General features: G+C 53.3%; 4 protein-coding genes across 4 annotated transcripts; 3 read left to right on the top strand and 1 right to left on the bottom strand.

The window, feature by feature from the left end:
- Positions 1-804: 804 nt before the first annotated feature.
- Positions 805-3,396, bottom strand: JDV02_001879 (uncharacterized protein; the record flags this gene model as incomplete). Its single annotated transcript, XM_047982852.1, has 3 exons — positions 805-2,804; positions 2,854-2,974; positions 3,100-3,396. The coding sequence occupies 3 exons, from the start codon at positions 3,394-3,396 to the stop codon at positions 805-807; spliced, it is 2,418 nt and encodes an 805-aa protein (XP_047838820.1).
- Positions 3,397-4,864: 1,468 nt separating this feature from the next.
- Positions 4,865-6,663, top strand: JDV02_001878 (uncharacterized protein). Its single transcript, XM_047982851.1, has 5 exons — positions 4,865-5,094; positions 5,152-5,280; positions 5,336-5,426; positions 5,480-6,145; positions 6,206-6,663. Exons 1-5 carry the CDS (start codon positions 4,882-4,884, stop codon positions 6,622-6,624), a joined length of 1,518 nt encoding a protein of 505 aa, XP_047838819.1. The 5' UTR covers positions 4,865-4,881; the 3' UTR covers positions 6,625-6,663.
- A 787-nt stretch (positions 6,664-7,450) lies between these two features.
- Positions 7,451-8,562, top strand: JDV02_001877 (uncharacterized protein). The gene has a single exon (XM_047982850.1). The coding sequence runs from the start codon at positions 7,546-7,548 to the stop codon at positions 8,344-8,346; it is 801 nt and encodes a 266-aa protein (XP_047838818.1). The 5' UTR covers positions 7,451-7,545; the 3' UTR covers positions 8,347-8,562.
- Positions 8,563-10,165: 1,603 nt separating this feature from the next.
- Positions 10,166-11,068, top strand: BTS1_1 (geranylgeranyl pyrophosphate synthetase; the record flags this gene model as incomplete). Its single annotated transcript, XM_047982849.1, has 1 exon — positions 10,166-11,068. One exon carries the CDS (start codon positions 10,166-10,168, stop codon positions 11,066-11,068), a length of 903 nt encoding a protein of 300 aa, XP_047838817.1.
- Positions 11,069-11,092: the final 24 nt, after the last annotated feature.

The raw sequence follows: 11,092 nt of genomic DNA, 5'->3' as shown, positions 1-11,092 counted from the left end.
GCCCAAACACCGCGGAAAGGTGACACGCGCCGTCCCCTGGTCGGAAATGACAAGCAGAAGATCCTGCTAGATGGAGGCTTGGCGTAGGGAGGAATGGCGAAGCGAAGGAGGCGCAGGGAGCATGGTGGCCGGAGCTGAGGGGGGGAAACGAGGAGCAGAGAAAGTCGAGAGTACAAGGTCGAGGAGGGAGGATGAGGTCGGGGCTATATATACGGGCACGCGGTGATGGAGGGGCACAGCAAGGGTGGCGGGCGAATGGCGGCAAGGGCGCCTTACCCGATCAGGAAAGCCACCTTTCCCGGTGGGAGCAACAGCGCCTCCCAGACTACAAAGACAATCCCCCGCCGCAATGCAGCCCTGATCTTGGAAATAATATACCCGTTGGACCAGCCCTTGGAGACCAATTTAACGGTTACATGGCCTCCCTCGGCCCCCGGGGGGGGATTCCTGGAAACCAAGTCCTTTTCTCCTCACGTCACTGATCCTTACTCCTCTGCACAGGACAGGATCCTACGCCGAGGCCCGTGGCTGAATGCCCCAACATGTACGTTGGGGGCCGGCCAGCCTGTGAGGAGGTTTCTCAACACAACGGTCACATTCGTCTATCCTATCTTGGTAGTAGCGGTAGCTGGAGTCGGCGTACGAGTCCAGACTTCTCAGACTTCTTTACGCAGCAGCGCGGTCATCTTCCACATCCGCCATCGATGCTGCCCACTAGTAGTGAACGTCTCACCCACAGCAGCAGTACTCGGAGGGGATTATCCAGAATAAGGATATGCGTGAATAGTGATTCTCATAAACTTCTCAGCACTTTTGAACCAAGCGACTTGCCAGGTCCCGAATAACATATACCTGACCGAAGAGATCTACCTGTTCGCAGAACATGGTGAGAATGCATGCCCAGCGCTCAGCTCGTCTCCTCGCACTGCCACAACGGTTCTTTCCTTGCATCCTAAGCCTTTCAAGCGCCTCACGCAGACAGGCGCGCTCAAAAGACGCCATGCTGAACAATGCCACCTTCTTTTCTTCGATGTCTGCGTGACAGTCAAACTCGACAAAGTTGATCGAGTTTAAGTTTCCTTCATCTTCATCCCGCGCGACGGATCCCAAATCGTTGTACATGCGGCACATGGTTGACAAGTGACGACATACCGAGGTGGCGAGATACTTTTCCTCCACTGTCGGAAAGCAGTCCCCGCCGTCGCCCTTGGCGGCCAAGGAAGAGCGGATGAGACAGCTTACCACGAAGAAGGAAAAGGGACACGCAGAATGATCTGCGCCCGTAGTTCGCACCCAACCGTAAAAGGTACCGGCGGATGTCGATGCCCGCCCGCCACCGTTTGTCCGCCACGCAATGCGGGAATTGTCTTCTGCTTGCTGAACATGTGCAAGAAGATAGGCCTGCAGCTCGCTCCTGATAATTTCCCGATCCCAATGGCTACTTGCCTGGATAGACGGATTTTCCAAGATGTACCTTGTGAACTTTGACAAGGGGGTGACGATGTCATCGTCACACTGCTGAGGGTCGCAGGACCGCTGACCGTTGCTTGTTCTTCCATCAGCTCTGCCTCGACCGTCAAGCTCATGAACCGCGTCGCCGCACTTGACCGGGTGCGCATCAACGGATTTTGTCATACGAAAGACGTCATAAATAAGCTGGCGGAGTTCGGGGGTGTGGCCCAAGAACGATGGTCCCGCCACCGCCTCCATGAACTCATCGACCTGCATCGTCAAGAGGGTGATGTTCATCATCTCGTACAAGAACCAGGTAGAGGCGTAGGTACGGGCACGGTTATTAGGACTCGTCCAAAAAAACGGGATGAGATCAAAGTACTTGTCGTCCTCGACACCCTTGCGCGGGAACACGTTTAGCCGACGAGTTCGAAGGAGAGGTAGGAAGAGCGAGGCTTCGATAAGGGAAGCACGAAGCTCCCATTCCGGAAGGGACTCAAAGAGTGGCGTCCGATGAAATAGTCTGGCATATTGGTCCATGCGCTTCGACGACGACTTATGCTGGACCCCGATTCCAACCGAGGCGACGACCGGGCAGCTTGCTGCCTTCCGTGCTGCGAGCAGGTAGGACTCGGTCAGGAGAGGGGACGCGTAGGTGACCTTCTCGATCCAGACATAATTTTGGACCTGAGTGTCGTTGGAGTCAATGAAGGCAACACCACGTAGAATGGCGGAGTCCAACGGCTCCCGGAGGCCATCAAAGACGCATAGACGCCGCGCCTCGCAGAGAATGAGAACGCCGTAAGCCGTCTCCTCCATTGACTGATTCCACGATCCATCATCCTTCTGGTCAAACAGCGGACGCAAGCACGCCTGAACAAGAGTAATTGCAATCCTGGACTGTAGATCTTCGTCAAACATGTCCGGCAGTCTCTTCTGCTCCAGTGAGGCCATCAAGCTCACTAAAGACCCCACCAAGAGGAAAGATGGATAAAGGTAGCTCGTATTCTTCGACCTCTGTGTCAGCTGAGTCACGAAACTGTCTATGAATGGACTGCTGCGCACCCATTTGTCCTTGATTCTCCCATCAGTCGTCCACCAGTGCTCACACAAGAACTTGGCGACCTTCAACACCTGGGAAGAATAGACGGACACGTCAGGCTGATGAAGAAGGGCCTGCAAGACGTTGCAGTTGGTCGTGAAGCTAGGATCTCGCTCGCCCTGGTACGTGCGGAAGTGGGTGTCTGCCTCGAATGCTTCGACCATTTTCGCACTGGAAGCCGGGTGCCCCAGCTGGTGCAGAGCGGTGATGGCTTTGGCGGTGTCATCTGCATCGGCCTCGAATGAAGACGCTATGGCCTGAATGAGTGAGTGCTGCTGGTACGAAGGGTTCGCACGTACCAAACCCAAGAACACCACCTTCGGTGTCAAAAGAACTACTGAGAACGTTTGTCATCTTTTTCAGTTCGATGGACGCCAATTCGCAGTTGGAGAATCCTGCTCCTAGCAACGTCGACAAGATCTATAGCTAGTTAGCTGAGTACCTTGATGGTGTCATCTCTGCCTACGCACCCAAGAATACTCAAAGTGCGTTGAGGGAAATGCGCTTGGAACTCCTCCCCCAGCCTGACCGGAAGCAGCCCTGACCACATGCCTGAGATAGTCCTCGGATTCTTCATCCCACTCTGAAGTGTGTATCAAATACGCAGCTGTCGAGGACGGCGAGCCCATCATGGAGCCATGGACCTTGTGATGGGACACTCTATCGAAGTTGATCTTGCCTATGAAGGCTTCGAGTGAGTGGAGAGCTGTCGTTTGCCGAGAGCCATAGAGAAACTCGGGGCAGAAAAGCGCCATTTTGGTGTCGTGGGTACTCATCAGCGCCTCCTTGGCGTCAAAGTCGAACAGAAGAGACGAATCCTCCTGCGCCAAGAGGTTAAGCATGGCCGGCACGATGATCTCAAAGCCGACATGGTCTGTTGTCGACACGTCCCAACCCATCAGTTGGAATCGTAACGATTCAGTGGCCTTTTCAATTCGACATGCGACAAGTCCGGCATCGTGATTGAGTTGGAGAGGCGCCGCCGCATGGCGAATAAGTGCCAGCAATGGAGCCGCTGTGTTCAATATGCCATCAATTTGTGAGGCCTTCCCCGTTACCCAACCACCTTCATCTGACTGAGTGGCAAGGAGATGCTCGAAACATTCAGGAAACAACCACTGTTTCTGGCCGTCAACGAGCTTGGCTACCAAGGAAACCCAGGCCGTATCGTAAGCGGAACAGCTCATCGTCCCGAAGCCATATTGGTCATGGTAGCCCTGGACGCTTCTTCGAATCAGCGACCTCGCCTGTTCGAGGAGGCGGTTTGTTGACCCCATGGAACCCATGTTGTGTGACTAGGTACGAAGTTATTTAGACTTGCATTGTTTGGATCAAGTTCCAGGTTGCATGCATCTACGGCGAGGCCAGGTTGGGCTCCCAATCTCGTATTAATACCCTCCTCTCATCCGATCCGTTCGAAACACAGCACGGATGGTAAAGGCACACGAACACGCTGGCAAGTATCTACACCCAGGTGCAGTACAACAACCACCGCCTACTTGTAGGGCGGGATAGCCGCGCTGCTCGTCTTAAGCGGAAAATGCCGACTCCATTCGTCGACCACATGCTGGACGTGGACTCACTTGTGAGACACACTTTACGCCCGACAGGCTCCAGTAGGCTGAAATTGAGACAGTTTTGGACACCAACTTCACAGTACGTACAGTGTCTAAGCTCGGGAGACCCTTGCAGCCGGCCAAGAACATGACGGGCGTTTCTGCCCATGTGTCCTTGCATGTGGGTAGCTTCGTTTCGGCCTCCGCAGAGATCCTGGGCCAGGTGGCAACCTGGTAGCATCCATAGTCAGTGCTGGAACCTGTGCTGTACTTTTTGGCGAAGGGTCTCGTCTTTTCTCTTCATCAGGGGTGTGCGCAGTGCAGATACCTAGAAGTGGAGGACAAGGTTGGGTGGCTAGCTGGTAGCAGTCGCAAGGCCACCCCTCTGACACATCCAATGCAAGTTACCTTTCCATGTGGCTTACTCCCGAATGGATGTCTTACACGAAATTTGGCCTACGGGTCCCCGTTTCACGGTCATGGGTCAGTGAGTCTCAGCTCGCCCATTGCAGCGGCCAACTCTGGTATCTGGCATGCCCTGCTGGGAATGGCTGTAACAGCGATGGTGAACACAAAAAAGCAAGAGCTTCAGTGAGTGCCTACCTAGGTGAGTCGGAAGAAAACTTGGTGTCCGGGAGGCATACGCTCTTTGCTACCTACATACGCTCCAAATCTCACATCAGGTCGTCAACGCATTTCGCTGACTGCTTGTAGCCTTAAAGGAGTCCTGGGGCATTTATTCGCTCGAACATACAAGAGGTGACTGCAGCCATGGCCAGGTGGTGCGGACTTTCTGATGGCGTCCTTCTCGCGATTGCGGTCGTAATCTCCTGCTGGGTATTCTCAAAATTGTTTGTTGGCCCAGACCTGAGTGCAATCCCAAGAGCTGGCAAGGGTCCAGGGTTCTTTGGGATCGGAGCAGCCGGTGCAAAACGCGACTTCCACGTCAACGGGTCAAAAATCATCAACGAAGCGTATCGCAAGGTTAGAGACATTCCAATTACCGCTCGAATAAAATATACTCATACACATTCGCTGTAGTACAAGGGCAGTGCCTTCGTCGTTCAGACATTGAATACGGAGCGCATCGTACTTAGCCCCAGGTATATCGAAGAAATCAGCAGAAATGTACCCGAAGCAAGCCTGAGTGTTGCCGACGGGTTACGAGAGGTACCCAAGGACGAGGCTTTAGTATTGACCTCGGATAACTAATTGGCTTAAATAGAGACTACTGAGCTCACAGACAAACCTCGATGCCGTCTTTGCGAGCTCGCTGCATATCGATGTTTGCAAGACCCAATTGAGCCAGAACCTCCGTAAGCATAGCCAAGCCCGCACACGACGGCCGATCCGGACTGACGTGTCCAAGACAAGTTGATAGCTCCCCTCAACGATGAAGCTAGTTTCTGGCTGTCGCAACGCATTCCTGGTGAGGTGGAGTTAAAGGCCTACCATACAATGGTTCGAGTCATATCGGCAACAGCATCGAGAATGTTGGGTGGGCTTATAGTCAGCCGAAACCAAGAATGGCTCGAAACAGCAGCTGCATACTCCATGGACGTTGTGAGCGTCGCCATGAAGCTAAGACCGTATCCGGCCGCTCTGCGACCCTTGATATTTCCCTGGCTGCGTGGGTCAAAAATCCTGGACCATCACCTACGGACGACCAAGATGGTCTTCAGTCCCATGTTCGCGAAACGACTCGAGTTGCAAAGCTCTGAGAAGCAGGACGACCACGAAAAGCCTGCTGACATGATTCAGTGGATGGTCGATTCGGCAAGCGGGACAGACAGAGACCCGGACGTACTAGCTCACAACATGCTATTCATGTCCATGGCCGCGGTGCATACAAGTTCTGCGACGGCCATCCAAGCGCTGTTTGACCTTTGTGCAAACCCCCAATACATGGAACCACTTAGAGACGAGGCTCAGGGCGCCATCAGGGAACATGGTTGGACGTTGGCAGCCATTAATATGATGAAGAAGCTGGACAGCTTCATGAAGGAGTCGCAGCGACTGAATCAGGCGGTACTGAGTAAGCAATTATTGCCCAGCGCCTTGACATAGACTTGATGAGCTGACTGAAAAACAACAGTGACCTTTAACCGTCGAGTGGTAAAGACTGTTCAACTATCCGATGTTACACTGCCGGCTGGGTCGTACATCACTATGCCAAGCGACGCCGTAGCACGCGATCCTGAAATCTACACAGACCCCGAAACCTTTGATGGCTTCCGCTTCTACGACAAGAGGATGTCGTCCAGGGCAGATGCAAATCGTCACCAGTTCGCCACAACGGGGCCCGAAAATCTCGCATTTGGCTACGGGAAAACCGCATGCCCCGGCCGCTTCTTTGCTACTGCCCAGATTAAGGTAGTGCTCGCAAATCTTCTCCTAAACTACGACATCTCGTTCCCGCGCGGGCAGACGTCGCGTCCAGCAAACGTGAGAAAGGGTGGACTTGTACGTCCGGACCCCAGGCAGAGCCTGGTGTTTGTGCCTCGAGCAGCCTAGACGACAACATAGGGTCAATTAACAAGGCGGATGTGTGACGAAACAGTGGATCCAATTTGATGATGGGATAAACCACTGTCTCTATTGGCGTACTATCTTCTGTCTCTCCCGTGGCCACGACGATTCCCATTCCCCCAGCAGGCACCCTAAAGGCACTAGAGTGGGCCCCAAACGCAATCGAGCCGCGACCCGAGCACAGCCCAACGGCGATCAGCATGCAAGCCGTTGGAGATCTGCGCACTGAGACAAAGGTGTGATATGTCAGTTTGTGAGCTGTAGGTCGAGACCAGCCATGTCTTTGTCTTTGCTGCGCATGAAACCGGCGTTGCTGAGACCTAGCCTTCTTTGTTTTATGCTGCAGCAAGAAGAGAGAAATAGCTGCCCATCCATGTCCACATACCAAGTTCCAGCCGCTTTTGCCGAGGTTTTTTGTGCACACGAGAGAAGCTCCAAGGCCTTGAATCGTTTTGCCGCTTGGCCGCGCGTGTCTCACAAACCAAGCAGGGACCTGCGAACGGCTGAACGTATCCCGCCTTTTGCGCAATGACGGTCCAGCAATGGTGGACTGGGAGCCCGTTGAGTGTAAAATTGCGTGCTTTACCGACTACGTACCTCGTGAACGATCTGGGGCACAGGGTTGTATTAACAGCGCTAGAGCAAGCTGTAGATCATATGTGTCCACCGTGTTGACCAGCTATGCACCTGAGATACAGAGCACTTCAAGCCGCCTGATACACATCTAGGCTTGCCTTTAATAGGCGTGGGTGGTCACTCAACCAGTCTACGCCTCGGGTCTTTGAGATTGTGTGGCAAATTTCCGGTGCCTCTGGCTCTGTCGCCGAACAGGCTATTTGTCAAATATCACTGTCGACGAGCTACCCGCCTCCTGAGCTGGGAAAAGTCTTTTTGTGACCAATTCCGATGTCGCAGAGGGAAATGAAAGTCCTTGCCCTAGGGTTGCCGCGAACTGGCTCGGCGTCCCTAGCCGAGGCTTTGAGGATTCTCGGCTACAAAAATGTCCATCACGGTCTCAACAACATCGACAACAAAAGTGATTGGCGCCTATTTGACCGCGCAGCCGATGCAAGCTTTTCGGTTCTCCCGGGTTACAGCGAGGAAGTCCTAAAAAGGCAGGAATGGGACCAGGTTTTCGGCTCCTGTGAGGCCGCAACCGACACGGCTTCATTCTTCGCTCCGCAGCTCGTTCAGACTTACCCGCGCGCCAAGGTCATACTCACCATCAGAGACTTTGACCCATGGTTCAACAGCATTGATGAAACAATCATCCGCCTGTTATGGAATCCAATGGCGGAAATCGTCGTCAGATATGCGGGGCCTGTGCTGGGTGTAAAGTCGACTACGGTAGCCAGGAAGCTTGTTTTGGGATTTTTTGAGGCACGAAATGTATGCGAGATCCGAAGCAATGCACTACGGGTCTACGAGCGACACCACAGGACGATTCAGAGTATGGTTCCCGCTTCACAGCTACTGATTTATCGCATGGGCGATGGCTGGGAACCGATATGCTCTTTTTTGGGAAAACCGGTGCCTGAGATTGAGTTCCCGCGGATCAACGAAATGGCTGAGCTGAAAAGAAGGGGCACTGCTGTTTTCATATCTCGGATTTTGTCCGCCACCGGCTTGGTTATCGCGCAGACTTTGGGGGCTATGATTCTGGGCTTGATCGCGTGGAAAGCAGGGAGATACTGGAGGATGAGATAAGAGGTCAAGTCAAGCAGATAGCAAATCTGCATACCGTAAGCAGTGAAGTCGGACCTTGCGGAAGAGGTCATAGTTTCACCACGGTACTCCGCCCGGGCCTGTAATTGAGAATGCTTTGGTTCGGCGAACGTGGCCCGGGAGTAGTTTCCGATTCGAGAGCGTCGCGAATGAGTACACAGAAAGCCCACCTCGCAGCACAAGTGCTCTCAAACACGATGAATACGAAACAGCCCTCACCGCCATCGGTGCCAGTATTTGCAGGATTTTGTCTGTATCCGCCGTGTCACCGGGCAAAGTGTGCCCGGTTCTTGTCGTTAGTTCTGCTCCTGGCTTTCAAGAAGTTGTAGTCCGTAGAGGGAGAGTCAGGCTTGCAAGGATGGCCGAGTGTATCACCTTTCGGCGTTGTCATCAACTGCATGTAACATCTGACGTACCCGCAAAATGTCTCAGTCATGGTACTAATTCAGCTGGCAGCTCTCTGTCTATCTCCGGGGAACTTAGCCGTAAAAGGTACCTGAGAATGGCGCAAATGGACTCGAAGCTCCCCGTGCCCCCAGCCCAACTTGACCTCAAATCATTGACTTGCGGAACCCGCCGTCTTAGTACCCGTAGTTTCCCTCTGTGTGAGACTTCTTTGTCTAAATCCAATGGCGAGCCGCCATGTGGTAATGGCAGCGATCATAAAATGGCCGTGTCTTATGTGATGTATAGACGTTCGAATGTGTGGAACGGTGTGCAGCCTCAGGCCTAGCTGAGGCTATATATGAGATTTTATGTAGCTCCTAACTGTGGAGTCGGCTCCCTTTTGCCATTGGAGCCACATACATCTCAACAGAATGTGCAGGCTAATGCGACTTCCAGTCTGTTAGAATGCAGGAGTCTTAAGGTAATTAGCGCACTAGGTCCGATAACATAAACAAGCCCAATACACACTTTCAACACAGTTAGCCACTAATAACTGAACAAGTCGGCGAGGAACTACGCCATAACCGGTCTAGGGAGGACCCCGAGGAGGATTCGGCACCATCCCTCCGGCACCGCTGCGGGATGTGCTTCACAGTGGCTAACTCGGCATCGTGGCGCTAAGGTGGGATGCCAATGCGGGGCCTAGCAAGTGAATAACGACTTTGGAGAGTATGTACTGTTACTACGAAGTCTTGTACATGTTGCAGTGAGGCGAGGTGCGGCCAGTGTGGATGGGGGTGGAGATAGCACAGACACTGCGCAAGCCTCACGCGTCTCATTTAGTTCGGATGCAGCCTCTGCCGTTTTACCACTTTTCAGCTTCCCATTGAAGGGTGGGATATTGCTACCCAACTGCGCAGTGGCCACTTCACGACGACCAGGCAGGAAAGTACGCACTGTACTGAGCCCTGGTCGTTGACGGAGAGGGCAGCTTCACCACATGCTGAAGAGCAGGGCAACTTGGCCAACGTTGAAATAGAAGGAGAAACGCAGTCTCAGCGCCAATTTCATCAACGGTGCTAAAGCCACCATGCTATTCAGTGACTTACGCTGCAAACAATTCCAAGGCAAGCAAAGTATGGATACCGTTCAGATGCCTTCTCCGCGTTTTCCTCACATGCCAGAATTTGGCGATGGCACTTGTGCATCCACATCATCGGAGGGCATCCACTGCTTATTTTACGACTGCGGAGCTGTTCCTGGAGACACCAGTGGCAAGGATGTACCTCGTGTATTGCCGTGCGCCGAGTCGGACGGCGAGAATGGCGGACTCCTCAGTATAGTCGAAGCAATTCGACACTCCGCTCTCTCTGATCCGTCAACTACTGACTCGGAAGATGTCAGCTTCTCCATAATGGAGGACGACGCTGTGCCAGAGGGAAACGTCAAGATCATCACCGGTCCATTTGACTATCTCCGAGCGATTCCGGGGAAGAACATTCGAGGGCAGATGATAGGCGCGTTTAATGCTTGGCTGGACGTTCCATCAGCGAGCCTGGATGTGATTACGGATGCCGTCAACATGCTTCACATCGCATCCCTCTTGGTAGATGACATTGAGGATGGCTCATCGCTCCGGCGAGGTGTACCTGTTGCACATCATGTATTCGGCACACCACAGACGATCAACAGCGCGAATTACGTGTATTTCCGCGCGCTCCAGGAGGTGCAAAAACTGTCAAACCCGAGGGCGGTGGAGATTTTCACCGAGGAGCTGCTGGAACTGCATCTCGGCCAAGGAATGGACCTGTTTTGGCGCGACACCCTCACTTGCCCGTCGGAAAAGCAGTATCTGGACATGGTGGAGAAGAAGACGGGTGGCCTGTTCAGGCTCGCCGTCAGGTTAATGCAAGGGGAGTCACGAAAGGACGCTATGCCGCCGAATTGCATGCCTTTGGTCAACGCCCTCGGCGTTCTCTTCCAGATCCGGGACGATTATCAGAATTTGACGGCCAAGGCCTATCACGACAGCAAGGGGATGTATGAAGATCTGACGGAGGGAAAATTCTCGTTTCCTATCATTCACAGCATCCGCCACGATCCGTCAAACCTGCAACTTCTTAATATTCTGAAGATGAAGACTACAGATATTGAGGTCAAGCGGTACGCTGTGAAGCGTATCGAGAACACCGGAAGCCTCGAGTACACCCGGCGAGTGATACTGGACTTGATCTGTCAAGCACGGGTCATGTGTGACGAACTTGGGGAGCGGAACAAGCAGATGCATGCTCTGTTGGATATGCTGGCGCTGCGATGAACCACAGACGAAGACAGGTACATG

The sequence above is a fragment of the Purpureocillium takamizusanense genome, chromosome 2, assembly GCF_022605165.1.
Source record: "Purpureocillium takamizusanense chromosome 2, complete sequence".
Classification (NCBI taxonomy): domain Eukaryota; kingdom Fungi; phylum Ascomycota; class Sordariomycetes; order Hypocreales; family Ophiocordycipitaceae; genus Purpureocillium; species Purpureocillium takamizusanense.
Note: the sequence above shows the minus strand (reverse complement) of the source record. Positions and strands in the feature narration are given on the sequence as shown.

Coding starts and splice junctions, on each gene's coding strand:
- JDV02_001878 (XM_047982851.1), top strand. CDS start 4,882: ATGGCCAGGTGGTGCGGACTTTCTGATGGCGTCCTTCTCGCGATTGCG. Junction 5,281..5,335: donor TTGCCGACGGGTTACGAGAG/GTACCCAAGGAC, acceptor TGGCTTAAATAG/AGACTACTGAGCTCACAGAC. Junction 6,146..6,205: donor ACTGAATCAGGCGGTACTGA/GTAAGCAATTAT, acceptor GAAAAACAACAG/TGACCTTTAACCGTCGAGTG.
- JDV02_001877 (XM_047982850.1), top strand. CDS start 7,546: ATGTCGCAGAGGGAAATGAAAGTCCTTGCCCTAGGGTTGCCGCGAACT.